General features: G+C 42.4%; 1 protein-coding gene across 1 annotated transcript; it reads left to right on the top strand.

Moving 5' to 3' along the window:
• The first annotated feature begins 2,282 nt into the window (after positions 1–2,282).
• DCAF4 (DDB1 and CUL4 associated factor 4) lies at positions 2,283–16,967 on the top strand. Its single transcript, XM_009485197.2, has 13 exons — positions 2,283–2,424; positions 4,077–4,174; positions 5,926–6,083; positions 7,628–7,710; positions 8,366–8,468; positions 9,500–9,643; positions 10,310–10,359; positions 11,657–11,736; positions 13,336–13,431; positions 13,543–13,640; positions 14,354–14,530; positions 14,755–14,869; positions 15,820–16,967. The coding sequence occupies exons 1-13, from the start codon at positions 2,294–2,296 to the stop codon at positions 16,011–16,013; spliced, it is 1,527 nt and encodes a 508-aa protein (XP_009483472.2). The 5' UTR covers positions 2,283–2,293; the 3' UTR covers positions 16,014–16,967.
• Positions 16,968–17,578: the final 611 nt, after the last annotated feature.

Genomic DNA, 17,578 nt, shown 5'->3' with positions numbered 1-17,578 from the left:
CCCAAAATTACTCTCCTTCTAGGTACCCATAGCAAACTTGTGCAACATCTAAACATTCAAAGGAACAAGTAAAAATCCATTGCCTATTTTCCCAGCACTGGCATTCTCCTATTTAAAGTGACCAAAAAAAAAAACTCCTAACTTTTTGGAAGGAAAAAGGCTAAACTCCTGTTTTTCCACAAGTTTTTGTGAACTATAGCTCATGTTTTGCTGTAATCTTAATCATCCATTACAGCAATAAACATTTGTACCATACTGGCTTTAATTTTTTAACTCCTAGATGCTGTATAAGCAGGAAGGGGAGGAAGGCCACTATACAAAACCAGCTTAAGGACATCTTTAGTAAAAGATTAAAAAGAGAAGGCGTTTCTTACAATGACTGCAAAGAGATGGTAGTTAACCACTACATCCTTTTGTAGCTCTTTCAGCTTTTGCTGACCCGCCTGAGGAGTGCTGAGCTCTTCCTGCTACTGATTGCTGCAGCCCTGAGGTTTTTTCCCCACCATGTCCATTTGCTGCACACTTCCCAAAGTGTCCTAGTACTAATGCCTCAGTATCACCCATCTAACTGTTTATTGCCCAGCAACAGAAGGCTCAAAAAATATCTAAGCATCAAGAGGCCTCAGCTGGGAGGATCACTTCAGAGCCACCACTCTCTTTTCTAAGTTCTTGAGAAATTTAGAGAGGCTGTGACAGCTTCTAGCTCCCCAAAGCCAAAGGATGGCCTTTAACCAACTCAGGACCCAGAGAAGGAAGCAGTGGTACCCTTTCAGGGACCCTGTCCCTCAGAAGCACGCATCTCTGCCTCCTTCCCCCAACACGCCCTGCAAAGTCCCTGCCTTCAGTCCCGGTTCGTGGAGGAAACAAGCGCTTCCCCTCGCAGAGCTCAACTACTGACCCTCCCCACTCTCTCCCCGCCCCCCGCCGAGCCTCCCTACCCGCGCTGCTCGGGAATCCCACCCCGGCAGCCCCTCCCGGCTCTCTCACACCTCGACGCCCCGCACACCGACCAGCAGCAGCGGGGCCTCGCCGGTTCGCCCCCTCACGCCAGCGCTTCCCCACCCCACAAGCGGGGCCCGAGGCTGCCCCTCACACAGAAGCGCCCCTCCGCAGCTCCCCTCAGGCACCCCCGCCCCTCGGCCGCCTGCAGGCTGCCACTTCTCTGCTCGGCATGGCTTCCCTACCGTGCAAAACGACTCCCTTTTTGCCAAAAACTCCATCCCCACACCCCCGCGCTCCCCTACTCAGGTTCTATTCGCAGGGACCGCCTGCCCTACGCCGCGGCCCGCCCGGCCCGGCCCGCAGCGCCCCGGGCAACCGCAGCTCCCGCACCGCCCGGCACCCGCCCCCGCCCAGCCGCCGCTGTGGCCCCGCCCTCCCGCGGGGCGCACGCGCCGGCTCGGCCTTCTGCTGTAGGGTGAGTGCGCTGTCCGTCGAGCGGCAGGCGCAGGTGAGGGCCAATCAGACGCGCCCATGGGGGCGTGGGCGGAGCCTTGGCGGCAGGGTGGAAGCGGCGCGGCGCGGCGCGGCGGGCGGTGGCGGTGAGAGGCCCAGAGGGAGGGGGCGTCCGGCCGCTGTCGCGCCTCCGCCTCAGGGGCTCGTAACTTCAGCGTGGCGGGGCGAGCTGCGCGGCCGGTCCCGGCCCAGCAGGGAAGTCGGCGGTGAGGAAGCGCCCGGAAGTGCGGGCGGTGAGCGGGCCTGGTCGCTTACAAAACCGTGGCCGGGGGTGTCGGCCCGCTGGCCCGGCCCGGCCCGGCCCGGCTGTCGTGAGGAGGGGAGGCCGCCTCCGGCAGGCTGTCGCCGGCCGCCTGCTTGTACCGCCGTGTGCCCCGGGAGCAGCGCGGTGCCTGGGCCCGCGGCGGAGGCGGGCGGGCCGCCGTTGGTCGCTTCGGTTTGTCCCTGCGCTGGGAGGCCCCCTCGGCTTGGAAGGAAGCGCGTTGCGCTGGGGAGCTGGCGGTTGCTAAAACCCAGCTTCAGCAGGGCGGTAGGGCTCCGCTCTGCGCCCGTGAGGGCTTAGCAAAAGGGTATTTGTTGGTGCTCCGCGCAGGAGGTGGCCAGCACCGTGCCGTGCCTCCCGTCAAAGGGCTGGTGGTGCTGTTCGGCTTTTCTTTCCTCTAAGATTTGATGCTGTCTGGACTTGAGAGTGTTTCTCTTTATTTTCTTCAGTGTGCCTCCTTGGTTTTGATCTCTAGGCCACCGTGAAGCTATTTGAAACTGGTTGAAAAGAGGCTGTGTTAGGAGACTGCCTTGTGTGTTGGACCGTTCCAGGCAAGTAGCATTGAAGTATGTGTGTATGTTTGCTTTACAGGTAGAAATGAAGAGAAATTACTGGAGAGGCAAAGGAAAGCACGGATGGAGCAATCGCAAGCACAGCTACCGTCCCCATCGGTACAGAAGAACCAATCACAATAACTGTACTGAAAGGCAAGTATAAGCAGCTTGTGCTTAGCATTGGTTAAGCCCTTAGATGTTATGCCTAATTCAGTTTGCAGAATGGTGGCTATCTAGAACTGGTACGGTTGCCATCTAAAAATCTAGTGGACAGTACTTCTGGTATAATCTGCTGTAAGTAGTGGGAATGGAATTGTGTTGATTTCTGGAAACTTACCATATGTTCATAACTATATATTGATTTTAAACTGAGGTGTGGTTCCATGAACTAGTTCTTTCAGATGTGCCTGATTGTCCATAAACTCTTCATTGATATGCAAAGATAGTTCAGGGAAGAAAACTCTAAGTACTTCATTCCACCTGCCCATTTACTTTATGTCTCAGTGTCTACTAGTGTAAAAACTGTCGTTAAAGGATCTTCCTGAAAGTTTAAAAGCATGTCAAATAATATGGTAATAATGCCACATCTAGCAGATCAGGAAACTGAAACAAGGTCTCGGGAATAATCCACCGCCTTGAAAACTGATTCTTTCAGGAAAGTACATTTTAAACTTTAGAACTTATACTTGCCTGTATTTGAGCTATTTTTATGGCTCTTTCCCGTGTTCTTTTCTTAGTGCCTCTTGCAGGAATAAAAGAGACCAGTCCTGTGTTTTAATACTCAAAGCATTTTTTAAATGTATTTTTAAAGAAATAGATACATAGACATATATGGGTTGCCCTGCTAGTTGTATTTGTGTAAGAAAAGTTAGAAACGCACACGGGCCCTAATTCAGTGAATACAGAATTAAAAGGATTTTATTAAAAAGCTTTAAATTGAAGTGCTTGGGCTTGGTGTGGGGTGTTTTTCCTCTTGTAGATCGGTTATGTTCTTTATTTTCAAAGCTGTATAATCAAACAGCAGTAGAGCAGGTGTTAGAACTAGAATTTCTTTGTCATTTTGTTTTCAATAAATTACAACTCTTGCAAAATATCTTGGCCTAATGCTTTTAAGACGACATGTAATAAGACCTGTCTTAAAAAGTGAGAATTGTACCGGTGATTCAGAAAACATCCCAGTGGAATTTTGCTCATCAGTACTGAATGTGCCCATTTAAATTACTTGAAAAAGAAGAAAGCTGCAGGTACCCTATTGACTGTGATGTTTATTACAAAAGCAGAGACTTTTCTTTCTCTGCGTTTTCATTAAACTTTTGTTTATTTTGCATGTTTCTGAACCTCATCAATGAAATTCTTGTCATGAAGAGAATAGCAAAATATTTTTGCCCTGACATCAGTGTTTTTTACCTGCACTGTCTCTCGCTTTATGCTGTGAAGACTTACATGCTTTCAGGGGTGGGCAATTCTCTTAATCGGGGAATATGGTAAAATGCCCAGCATTAATCTTCAGCTGAAAAGAGTTAAAGGCACTTGCAGAATCAGCAGTCACCTCTGATGTTTTAGCAAGTAATTAAGGCTTTTAACATATTGGTATCTCTAATGTTATTGAGAAGGTTTTAAGCTGAATATTTTTACTGTTTTATTTTCATAGTTTAGTGTATGGTGATGTACACAGTGTACTTATCACAGCCCTGCAAAACTGTACTCCATTAATGTCAATAACAAGCTACTTTCTAGGTTCTTTGTGGGAAAGATATGTAGGACAATTGTGAGCCTATCTTGAAGGCAATGCTATTTTTTTTTAGGCTGGAACAGGAGGAACTACAGACCCCAGTGAATGCAGGCCCCAGCAGCAGTGGAGATCCTTCTTCGTCCAGTTTAACACAGAATTCTGTAGTACCAGGTAAGAGACCATGTTTACGCGTTAAAAATCAGTGTCTATGTGCTGACTGTATGAAAAAAGTAGTAGGAGCTGCATTAATAGTATGGTGTTAAAGGAAGGATATAAGCAGTAAAGTTTGTAGAGAAAAGTAATATCGGGTGATATAAAAAGATGTAGTAAGAGAGGATCTAGAGAGCAGGACCAAATACACTTTCAGGCCCCCACATGCTTCTAATGTTTGAAAACTTGTGTGCTTAGCCAAGCTCATATAAACTGAAAAAATAGAATTCTGTTTGTCCCTCCAGAAATGTTGCTTTGGGAAGAAAATGAACTTTGTTTCTTATCTCATATGTCCTAAAGGTGTTGTAAAATACATCTTTCTATAGAAACATTAAATAAGCAAAGAAAATAAGAAAGCATGTAAAAAATTACAACTTCCATCCAGTTATTCAGTCTTTTAAAAGATACAACAATCCACCATTTTGGGGCAGGGGGAGGATCATTTCTCTTTATGCCTTCAGTGTATTTTGTAGTCAGTAAGAACTATATTCTGGCTAAATGTTTCTTCGTTATCAGGGAGTTGACTGGTGAAACCAGACTTGATGCAGTAGCAATGCTATTGAAAAAGATGTCCTGTTTGCATTCTGGTTTCCTGATTCATTAAACAACCTAGCAAAAGCTAAGCCTGTGGGAACATATATTTTTCCACAACAGGAGAGTCCTGAAACTCCACTGACTCTCTAACCTCTTAACAACAGACAAAGCCAGAGTTTAAAGACACCTTTTTTCTATATCACCCTTCTGTGCTTAAGAGGTTGTGAGCATGTTAGGAGACGTATCCTGCAAAATGTTTATTGCTGTGTAATTAGATTCTGTATACTAAATGCAGTGTCCTTTTATGAACTTTACTGATTCATTCACTAACTTTATATTTTTGTTGCCCTGAATAAATCTTGGTCACTTGTTGGTAAGTTGAAACCTAAAAGATGTTGACAAGGAGCTGAATTGTAAGCAGCGGCAAAAAGAGGTTACTTCAAATGCAATTTCTGGTAATAGATAAAGGTTTAAATAAAAACTCTTGAAATGAAGATGCTAACACTCACCTCTTCTGAAATAAAATCCCTTGTCTTGAGACAATTTACCATTATGAATCTGTCAAAGTATTTTGCCTGACTGCCTCTGTGAATTTACCCAGGCAGTGAAGCACTAAAACTGAATGTTTTCTCTCATCCCAGTTCATCTTTGGAAGCAGCCTCTGTGTATTATCCAAATGTACTTTTGATTGTATCTGAATCTCTCCCGTGTATTGAAGAAAAAGTGGCTTATTCTGAGAAATGAATCGCTTTATTTTAGTTTGGGTGATACCTCATTGTCAATTTGTTTGTTTGGGACTGCCCTACCTAGTCTTTTAACCAAGAGCGTACCCTTATGATTGATTTATAAAGAAAGGTAACTTTTGTTCTGCAGCAAAACGTTTCCTCTCTGCTTTTCTGATCTGTCTGAATTTCATCTTGGTCAGTGGTGACATCCCTTCTGTACCTGTGTAGCAGCACTGCATTTGAAAACAATAAATAACCTCTCTTTCCTTTAAGTGGCTGTCCTCTGTTCCTAGTCTGTGTATCGTGCTTGGGGTCTGCTGGGAGCAAGAGCTTTGAGCCTTGTGACTCTGACATTCCCATGAAGATGTGGGATGTCAAAGAGCAATAAAGAAACTTAATTATCCATCTGACTTTGCCTGGGTTTTGCCACTTTTTTTTTTTTTTTTTTTAAAGAACTGCCAGGATTTTACTATGACTCAGAAAAGAACCGCTATTTTCGCCTACTGCCTGGACATAATAACTACAACCCACTCACCAAGGAGAGCATTCAGTACAAGGCAATGGAATGCAAAAGACTGAGACTCTTAGAAGAGGAAGAAAAACAAAAGAAGGTACATTCTGAAAAAAAAATTGCAATTAGGCTTTATTGTACTCTGGCCCCGGACAGATTATAAGCTAAAGCCTTTCAATTTTGACTGTGGTACAGTTCCCTAAGCTGTCTGAAGAAACAAAAATTTGTTTTTTGCTGAGAATTTATAGCCCTTGAAGCCTTTTGTTTGGCTGTTCCACACAGGAATGAAAGCAAGTCATTGCAGACAAAAAACTTGTAAAGAGACAGGAACTGTGCTCAGAATTGCAGATTGTCCAACAGTTACACTTGAGTCAGGACATTGGGTGCCAAGTTTCAAATCCCTGCCTTGAATTGGCAAAGTGGGGTCTTGATTTTAAGTTTTCCACGTTTTATAAATGTATTGATCATATTCCTGGACCCTGAAGAAACAATACCAACAATATTTTGTGGAAACAGCTTTTTCATGAGAATTTTTTGGGACAGGTAAAATCCAAATAATAAGGTGGGTCTTATGCTTATGCTTGGTAAGCCTGTATGCTTTTCATCATGAAGCGTTACAGCGGAGTTAATGCTGATGCTGCATATTGGTAATCTGGGTAAAATACCTAACAAGGATGTTTTTTTTAATTACCTGAAAGCTATGTCTTGTAACTTTACAAATCACAGCTCAGCTTAAATGTGCTGGCATTTGGAAGAACCGAGCAGTACTTTTCTCCTTAGGTAATGAAGTTCTCACTTCAACCAGCTATTCAGCTCTTCAGTCTTCACTGTGACAGTGCTGCTCTTGGTTTGGTTTTGGCTGGGTTTTTTTTTTGTTTGGTTTGGTTTGGTTTTATTTGGTTGGTTGGTTTTTTTTTTTTTCCCCCGGTTGTTTCATCTGTTTCCATGAGCAGTTTAGGTTTCATAGATACCAAACAGCTGCTGGCCACATTCTTGTTAATGGGAGCTGTGGATACACATCTCTTCTCAAGATCTGGCTATTGAATCAGACATCTGAATTAGGCTCCCAGATAATAACATTTTGACTCTTAAATACTTGCTTTGTCAGAGCATTATCAAAAAGATTTCTTACTCCATAACTCTACAAAGTACTCTATCCTTTGGTCTCCCCAGAAAGTGTTTGCATGAAATTTTAAAAAATTATGAATGGAAAAGTAGTTTAGTGCAGCAGTAAGACTGCATAGTTAATAGCAGTGTTGTTGTGATATAAGTTTTGCTGAATAGTAAGAATTTAAGGTGTTATAGTGAAACCAGAAAATGACTTCACACCTCCAGGTGGTACTGCTGATTATGTCAAGCAAAAACAATGGCTGTTATTTTTTGGCGTTTTTTTTCTCCAGTTTTTGTATTTATAGAAGTGCCCCACACCTCACAGGAACGTATTCTTGTCTCTTTCTTGTCCACTTACTGTAGTGGACCAGGGAGATGGTGCTGGAATGTGTTTTATAGGCGTTCTGAAAATTTTAATGTATGTAGGCTAGAGGAAAAAGTTAACTAAATATCCCAAACATCTAAGATGCACAGCTATGTTTGAATTGTAAATGAGCAAACAACTGAGTACACTCTCATGTTATTCTCTTCCAGAAAACAACAAGGGCTGGACTGAACTCATCTGTGCTGTTACAGAAAAGGCAGCTGGGTTTGCTCAGCTCCACAAGTTATTGCAGGTACAATGATTTGATTTGTTTTCTGTTTGCAATACCAAGTTCTGCTATTAGTGCAACTGTTCCTGTCAGGTTTTTTTGCATTTCTTACTGTTCCACTTAGGATGAAGAGGAACATATTAGTTATAATTTTAAAAAAAAAAAAAAAGTTATAGTCTTCTATAATCAGAGTACTAAAGTCATGAGAATTCAAATGAAGAGGTTTCCCAATGCAGATAACTGGAGTTTGAAACTTTACTTTTTTTTTTTTCCCCTATATATGCTGTTTTGCCACATTGTGTTTTATGAATACAGCGCAGCTTTTCTTTGGATGAGTGCTCTTCAACTGATGTGACTGTTCCCTCTGCCCCCCATTAGAGTCGCCAGGCTCAGATTCAGTAACAGCGCACATGGCAAGTTAGTGATTTGCTATGTTGTTGTTTCTGCTGGTGAAGATGTGCTGGGGTTGAAAATAATAGGATGAAATTCCATGAATGTGGAAGATGCACGTGTTCATGGGTTATATAAGTGAAATTGCAGCATTCTAGTCGTTCAGGCATTTTACCTTCTGTGATAGAGAAGCAGTTCTGGATATCCTATCCAGAATTCTTTTCATTGGCATTAAACCTAGGCTTATGAGAATTCTTCTCTCTTCTCCCCCCCACCCCTTCTTTTACAGGCTGGTCCATGAACTAAAAGTGAACTGTATGCAAAGGAGGAAGATAGAAATTCACAGTCCCGATTCCTCAGTTGCTGGAACCAACAATTTTAAAATAATAGTGGTATGTTATAAGAATTGTTAAGTCTCTAGGATAGAGAGAGTCTATCTTCGGTGAAAATTCAGGATCTTGTAATCAAATCCCATAGGTCAAATCGTGCTTTCAGTGATGCATTATTCCTGTTGTGTCAGTTCTCAAAATTTGTGCTCAGTAATTTTAAACAGGTAGGAGGAGGCCGTTCCTTTCCTAGAAGGGAAAATGATGAAAAGCTTGGATATGAAAGGGGGGGGGGTGTTTGGGTTTTTTTGAGTTTTTTTTGTTTTGTTTAAAGCTGATCAACATGTTCTCTTGGAAATAAGCAGGAGTTGAGTGGATCATTGTTGCAGGGCTGGGGCAGGAGTGGAGAGGATTAGGAGAAAGAAGAAGAAATGGAAGAGGAGAATTTGGGGAGTGGCAAAGTCTGTGGTCCAGAGAGTCTATGTAAACATCAGTAATCATCTTACATCTCATGATCTGAAGGCAGTTTCTACTGGTTTTGATGGTATTGCATGTGCAGGAGAGGTCTCTGGAGCAATTATCTTCCATAGTCTATGTAAGAACCTCTCCAGGACCAGCTCCTGGGCTTGTAAGCAGAGCACTGCATAGGTAGCTGAAGCCAGAAGGGAGTCAGAAACTTAGTATCATATTTAAAAAAAAAAAAAAAAAAAAAAATTGAAATGTAGTACTAGCTTTTTTGCTGTGATGCAACAGCAGGAGAATTCCACATTCACTTTTGATAAGATTTAAATTTTACGTTTGAGTCCTCTACCAATACCAGTCTGTGCTCGCTAATCAGCCAGAGTAAGTGTCTAGAACTGATATAATTGGAAAGAGTATTTATTGTTACTCAAGGACTAAATCCTTCTCTTACTCGTGTTTTTTCTGTGCATGCATATAAAACGGATTTGGCTACTGTTTTTAGAGATGAATGGAAAGTGAGTGGTGTTAAAGGGATCAGAATAAATGTGTTGTTTCATTTTTAGACCTAATGCAGCTCCCTCAAGCTGTTTTTTCCTGTATGTTTCCAGTAAGTGTGACCAGTTTTCACTTTACAGGCAGATGTTGCTTGTGAACGGATATTCACTGTGAACGACGTAGAGCATGGAGGATGTAAATACGGTATCATCAACCTCAGTGGTTTGGGGAAGCAGTCTCTCACTGTGGAGATGTATGACAACCTCTACTTCACAAACCGCAAAGTACTGTGTTCTGTTCCTGCTTCCTTCAGTTGCTGCATTCTCAGAACGCTGTTCCTTGGGAGGTGCAGGTGGAACTGCATGAGGGTTGGGAAAGGGGTTAGGAGGAAAGAATGGAAGAATCTAGCAATGTGAAGCTTGGATAAATGCAGAATCACAGTAAACTTGTCTCTGAAAGTCCTCAGTACCAGTGTGGGTTCTCAGGAATGTTAGGCTACAGTTGGAATGGAAGACTATGTAGAAGTACCAGCTTCCCAGGATAGTGCTTACTTCAGAATTGCACTTGGCCATAGCTGACAAAACTGATGTTGAGGGCCAGAAATTACTAAGATTTGCATGCTTCTTAAAAATAATTTTTTTTGGAAAATGTGTTTATCCTTGAACACAAGGAATATTTAAAACAGGCTTTCATAATCTCTTCATGCTCAGATTTAAATAATAGGATGTGCTTGGTGCCTCAGTCCATGTTTGGACAGACTTCTCAATGCTGCTCTGTCTCCTACATTTAAGAGGAGTATGAGGCTAAAATGCTCGTGAGCCATTACTGGGCTATTTAGTGGGCTAAGTAAGTGTGCCCAGCGCATAGTTTTATGTCATCTTTGCATGGAAATACCCTTTCATGAATTGAATAAGAGATCACAAAAATAGTATGTCTTCTTGTGTCTGAAGGTGAATTCTGTGTGCTGGGCATCATTGACTCATCCAGATTCTCATGTTTTATATCCTTTTTAAAGAAAGCAAAATTTCAGTTCAGCTTTCACAAATCTGCATCATGCTGCACAGAACAACTAACTTCCAGGAAGACATCTCATGTAATTGCTCCAGAAATTAAGTTTTCTGGAAAACAGAGAAAGTTATAAAAACTGAAAGATGTTTGAGCTAGTGAAACAGATGTGTGGTTCTGTTACAGATATATGTAGAATTGTTCCAGTGTAATAGTAGGTGAAAGACCGTGTTTCCTGCCCTGGAGACTTCCCACTTCATTAATAATGATAGTAGTAGGTAGATAGTACATGCTGTATCCAGAATTATCTGGTGTTTAGAAACTGGCTGGGGCAAAAGAACAAGAGAGAGGGTTAAGGCAACTAACTTTCTCTTTGAAGTGACCTCTTTGAAAGTGGGTGGGTTGATTTCTGTTGTAAACCATCCCCATATTGGTTGGGGCGAGAAGAGAATGGGAGCAATTCATTGGCATCATGTTCTGCAACTTTCAGAGCATGTTCTGCAGATCTATTCTCAGAAGAAGAGGAAAGCTGAAGGTATTGTGGAGGAAGCAGTAAGGGACAATGCAGAATCCAGAAGAGAGGAAGAAAATGGGATTTTAATGTGGGAGATGGCAGGCAAGAGATGTGCTAGTAAAGAGGAAATCATACAGAAATGCATGTAATGGCTCATGGGAAAAGCCAAGCAATTCAGGACTGATCCAGAAGGTGGCAGGAGTTCATCGGGCTTGCTCACAGCTGGTTAGGAATTGGGGATTGTTTGGTTTGGTTATTTCATGCTTTCCTCAAGTTCAGTGGGGCAAATCTGACATGACTAGAAATGCAGCTTTCAGATCCTATTTATGCCTGGTAAAATCTTCAGAAAGTATTTTAATGTAATCCAAAGTGAGTCTTCCTTGCCTCCCTAATGTGTGCTCCCCTTTTTCCAACTTATCTCTGTGAAAAACAGATCTATATTAATACAATGTCCTCAGTACGTAAAGATGAGAAGAATGATCTGTGTAGGCCATGCGATTTTTCTGTCGCTAGAAAGATGCCTTAGTATTCCTCTTATCTTGTCTTTCTGGTAGTGAAAATATACAAGCAAGAATGAAAGTTCTTTCTAGCTCTTTCTTATGAAAGAAATGAAGAGTCAACACTTAATTGTAAACTGCAAGGCACATCAGAGGTATCAAAGGGAAAGTCATGTGAGCTGTAGCTGTTTCAGAGCATCTTGCTTTTCCCAACTATAAATGTTAGGCAGCCTCTTCTATTCTAGGGAGAAATCTTTGTCTTCCTTAACTCACTTCAGCAAGCTGTGTCTCATGGGAATTGCAGAAACACCAGGCTGTGCCAGTCTGCTTCCAGCATCATTGTTCAGCAGCACTAACCCAGGTAGGGTGTTTTTATTGGTTTTTTTTCCTCCAATTTTCGATAGCAGTTATGGTATGAAAAGAGCACAAAGGAACAATTATTTCAGCACTTTTCTTCAGTAGCTGGTGAGGTTGTTGCATTCTTGTAAAACTTAGTCTTGAAACAGTTTAAGAAGTGAACAGATGAAAGAACTTACGTTAAGAATTAATTAACAAACAGTATTCAAAGCAGTAGTTTATTTTTAGCTGCTGATAATTTAGCACTTGACTTTGGCAGGAGAACATCTCACTTGTAAATGTTTTGGCCTGTAACTCATACTCAGAAGCTGCACACAGGAATTACTCAGATTTCCTTACAGACTATCTAGAATAATTGCAGAATCCCTTCTCATAGTGACTACTCAAGTGTCTTCAGTGGATTAATGAAAGGTGGAAAGCTGGTAAATATCTCGGCCCATGGCTCCTTGTACAAACTCATGCTCAGTTGTGTGTAAGCATGATTGATTTAGAGAATCCTATGTCTTAAGTCTGATGGCTGGGGCTGTATCTTTATATATTTGTTTGTTCAATGTTCTTGGGGGCAGGACTTTATTAATTGGACTTTCTTTGATGTCAGAACCATGCTTATTCAGGTCACACAGTACAGTCCTCTAACCCGGTTTCCATTCAGACACGATCAGTTAAGTTCATACATAGGAAATCTGTGATAGATAAGAGTTATGGATCTATTTTAAATTTTTATTGTCATGCTATTTATGCAGCCATTAAAAAAAATGCATAGCGTTAGCATGAACTTGAAGAGTCACTGAAGATGGATGGCTACTAGGCCAGCATGCCCAGTTGCTCTGTAGAACATTTTAGGCCCTTCACGGTAATCAGATGCCCTGAGTTCCACCAAAGTCCTCCTGTCTAGTATTTCCTATTGACTATTTTAGGTATTTCCAAACTTCTTGACTTAACTTCACTCTCGTAAATTGTTGGTTTGAGGGAACCTTGCTAAGTAGATGCTGGGAGCAAAGTAGAACTTAACTTGTCTAAAACCATGTTTTAGACATGTCACTTGTGCTGCCTGACATATGTATGATCATGGTAGATGTGCCATGAAGGAGGTGAAAACTGAGGACTTAAATTTTATGTCAATTAGTAGACTTTGTGCAGGAGCTACATGAGTAAGGGTCAAATCTAGGGTATTGTTACTTACTGAAACCATCTTTTTTAAATAGGCAGGCCAAGGACTTGCAGGTTAGGCTTTGGCTAATCTATAGCTTATAAAGTAAATGTTTTGTGTTTCTAGCCCACTTACCTTTAAAAAATGGCTTACTTAGCACTGTAAGACAAGTTGGTTTTTTTCTCTTTCCTGCCATGGTCCGCCTTCTGACTACTGAATAAATTTCAGTCTCGCACAATCATCTATCTGTGTAGACTGTAAGTCTTCAGCTTACAGTCATGAAGTCCCACTTTTATTTCCTGTCCCTTGAGTAGCACAGGGACACTAATTGGGTAACACTTTCTCTGCTTCATATTGAAATGTTGAAAGAAGTATGGAAATCCAGAGCAGCTTTCCGAGTTATCCTGTCCTAACATTTTATGGATGCTTCATAATGTTGCTCCTCTCTCCTAGGAGATCGACCCGGAATGCTGTGCAGCTTCAAGATATCCACTGCCTGGTCCTGTGCTTGGTGCCTGAATCCCCAAGCAGACAACTGCTTCAGCACAGGTGATCTGCAAGGCTAGCAACCCCTTCTGTCTCAGTGAGAAAGACTTCTTGCATTAATCTCCCAGCTGCTACCCAAATTACAGCTAAAAGAACATAATCTGTCTTCCTTAGGCCTGACACGACGAGTTCTTGTGACCAATGTAGTGACAGGGCATCGACAGACATTTGGAACAAGTAGCGATGTATTGGCACAACAGTTTGCCACACAGGTAAAAAGAACCATACAGCCTTCATTTTTTCAGGGTGCTGTGTCATTGGTGGGCTTTTTGTTCTGTTTGTGATGGGACTCATCATGCTGTACATAAGGTGGTGATTACAGTTACTGTTGGATAGCTGTTCCACAAGAGAGCTCATGTGGTCTGATGCTTGCACACAACTGAATAGCAACAAAAAAATTAACTGATTTCAAACTCTGTGGCAACAGGGTTAATTTTTGTTAATTGTACAGAGGTAAAAAGGAAATGAAGGAAGTACAAAGAGCACAGTAATAATGCGTTTTAAAATTGTTTTGTTTTTGGCAAATGACCTCATTTTGTTAACACTCAGTGTATTGTCTCCGTCAATAAGAAGAAAACCTCTATAAAATACTAATGGACTTGTTCACAAAGATTTAGTGAGAAGAGTGAAATCGGAATAGGAGAATTCCAGTTCCTGTTTTGCTGTTACGATAGTCTTAAGTTCCTACTTGCTTAGCTGAACTTTTACAGCTAAAGTAAATAGTTGAGGTTTGAATGGAACTAATGAGTTGGCTGATAAAAAATGTTGCAGTATGTGTCATTAAAATTCTGGTTCTTAATGTCCGTATTAATAATTTGACAACTGCACCAGAGAGCTCAAAAGCTTGATACAGCTTCTGTCTGTATAACTTGTAACATCCTTTCAGATGTTACATAGTACACTTCTTTCTCTTGGGTTCTTCCAGACCCCAGTGCTGTACAATGGCTGCCGTTCAGGTGAGATTTTCAGCATTGATGTGCGTCAACGCAACCGAAAGGGCCAGAGCTGGAAAGCAATTCGTCTCTTCCATGACTCAGCAGTAACATCTATTCGCCTTCTTGAGGCTGAACATTATGTTATGGCAGCAGATATGGCTGGAAAGGTATGGTTTTGTTGTGTTCAGGGTTTTCTTTTCCTTTTAGTATCTGGGCATTGACAGGTGCTTATCCCAGTCCCAAGGGCAGATGCCTGTTCTTTAGGGGGGTAGTATGGAACGGGGTGGTAGTCCATGTATGGGTCCTCTTCCAGATCCACTTATTTGTCAACCATCAAGTGCTCTCCGCTTCATTAATATATCCTCTTTCAAACAACTACTTCAACTTGCAGATCAAACTGTGGGACCTGAGAACAGCAAAGTGTGTGAAACAGTACAAAGGTCATCACAATGAATATGCTATTCTCCCTTTGCATGTAAATGAGGAGGAAGGACTCCTTACAGCAGGTGGGTTGACATTTTTCCCCTCTACTTGTAGAGTGCATGGCAGTGATTTTCTTATACCTGAGGAGCGTTTCTTAGCTACAGCTGTTGGAAGCTGTAAAGGTGTTAATTCTTTAAAATTCAGAAGAAATTTAGCCTTAGACATACTGTGAGATACTATGAAAAGAATTAAGAAATAATGTTATGGATGCACACCTACTGTAATGAGTCTTGTGTAGCGTTTAACGGCTTTATCTGCTGTGTCCGCAAAAGTCCCATTATCCTTTCCATAGTGTGTCCCAAGAGTAGAGCAGAAAACACTTGTTTTTGAAATTCAGGGAAACAATGTGTAAACAGGAGACTTGGCAGTAACTTTAAATAAAGACTAAAGACCTCATATATGCTTATTTGGTGCTTCAGTGGGTAGTGTGGTGATGGACTGAAGCACTGGCATGTAAGCCTAACTCCTTGTAAACTGTCTGTACCATTCAGGTTCATTTTGAATATACTTGGCTACAGTCTGAGAGTATTTATTTTATTTGGGGTTGGGGGAGGAAAGGTAAAAATAAAGGAAGCAAAGTATAGCCATGTTTCACAATGTCACTGTAAACACAGTTACCTCCTCTTCTTGGATTTGTGAATAAGTGACAGAATAATGAGAAGAGTTGTTAATTTGACAGTGAGTTTTTCTCCCCTCTTTTGGCTTAGGAGCTTGATAATGAGGAAAGCACTCTAAATACTGATTTATCATACTTTTTATTGCCTAATAGGCAATGCGCATTTTTCCTACTTTTACAATATTCAATGTAGAATTTCTGTTTCGTAAAGTATTGATAAGCACTTTGCCTCTAGTGTGTGTAGAAATGGTCAGGGTTTTCTCCCCATAGACCTTCTGCTTCTGTGATGATAGTCTTGCAGAGCTGTGTAAATTACTTTTTATGTGATCTTGAATTCTGGTATCCTTTCCTTTCCAGTTGGTCAGGATTGCTACACCAGAATTTGGAGTCTCCAAGATGCCCATCTGCTTAGAACGATCCCTTCTCCCCACCCATCCTCCAAAGATGCCATTCCCAGTGTGGTGTTTTCTTCAAGACTTGGGGGTAGCCGAGGAGTTCCTGGCTTACTCATGGCTGTCAAACAGGATCTCTACCACTTCTCCTATAACTGACACAATAGTCTCCTCAGACCTGGTCTACAAAGCTGCCAGCCTGTACATGACTTCAAAATTTTGCACCAGTCACCATTCTGTTGAGTCACTACATGCTGCTGTTGCATCTACTTTACCCAGGAAATTCTGAACTTCCTTCAGCAGCTTCAACAAATCTTGCTGTATACATCTCAGACAGCTTGTAAATAAAAGCTGGATGCTGATTAACTTTTTGGGTAATATTCAGCCTCTTTTGAAATCTAGCTATAAGCTTTGAAAAGCTGGTAACGTGCAGTAAGGGTGTGACTCATGCTAGCTGAATTTGCTGTCAATGTAAGGCTGCTCTACCTTAATCATAGTTTGGTCATATAATGCCTTAGCTGTGGTTACATCTACATTAGCAAGTAGGCTGGTGCAACAGAGTGGATAAGCAGAGTGAAGTAGCTGGTGTTGAGAAGCTGACGCTATAGGTGTTCTGGGGCTTTGTTTGGAGTAGCTTTGGTCTGGGTCCCTGCATCAAGTGTCTCTACTACCGTCTATGGCTGGAAGCCATCCAAGGAACAGCTGGTTCCCCACTCACAGTCAGTCCTTTGAGCTGGGCCATGCTAAACTTTGTCCTTTTAAGATGATGGTAGCATGCCACTGCTCTGCCACCATTCCCTTTAAAAGGCAGCATGCGTAGAATGAAGCCCTTTTCCTGGTCCAGTAGCCAGGCTGAATGTCCCTGTTAATTTATCACAGCATTTCCTAACCAAGTCCACACCCCTAACCTGGAGTTTGGTCAGCAGTCTGGAATGGCAGGCTTGCTTATGCAGCTGTAGCAGGAGACAAGCCCAGCCTGAACAGACCACATCCTCTTTGGGGTATGAGATGACCTGTGCGGAGTCAGGGCTTTTGCATACAGAGGTACAACTGGGCCCTCAGGTGCAAAGTTGTAGCACCAGCTTGTGGTAATTGGATGGACACTTCAGGAGCCTGTACCTGTATTGGAGAACAATTATCATCCCATGGAGCCTCGTTACCTCCAGCTCCTTGCTGGTAAGAAGTCTGGGTTGGGCAAGACCATCCTGCAGCTAGCATATGTAGGAAGCACTGACAAGATCAGGAGCCTACAGGGGGTGAAAGCCTTCATGAACTAGGTGGGGCTACTGATGGACTTCACAGGAAAGACATGTTGTGCTCAAGTTTTCCCAAATTCTTAGAAAACAAATGCAGGAACCACCTTTCCATCCTGGGATCCACTTAGAGCATTCAGATGTACAACTGTGTCATCAGAGATGCTACTTCCCATGGGGTCCTGCCAGGTCAGCAGGTGAGCATACAAACAGGTGATAATCACATCCTTGCTGTACAGCATGTTAAGATGGAGGCTGTGTCCAGCTGGCTCAGTAAGATGGCCGTGTCAGAGAGCTAGGCTGGGCGTCTGCATTCCAAGTGCCTTCTGAAATCAGGTACAGGCTGTGCGTGCGCACAAAGATAAGCGTTGCTGGTGACTATAGGTGTGGCCTGTAGCTGGGACTACCCAGCACAGCGCTCACACTTGGGATACCACCTGTGTCTTCATTGCAGAGGGGTGCCACAGTGCT

This window comes from Pelecanus crispus, chromosome 6 (genome assembly GCF_030463565.1).
Source record: "Pelecanus crispus isolate bPelCri1 chromosome 6, bPelCri1.pri, whole genome shotgun sequence".
NCBI lineage: Eukaryota > Metazoa > Chordata > Aves > Pelecaniformes > Pelecanidae > Pelecanus > Pelecanus crispus.
This window is presented reverse-complemented; position numbering and strand designations above follow the sequence as displayed.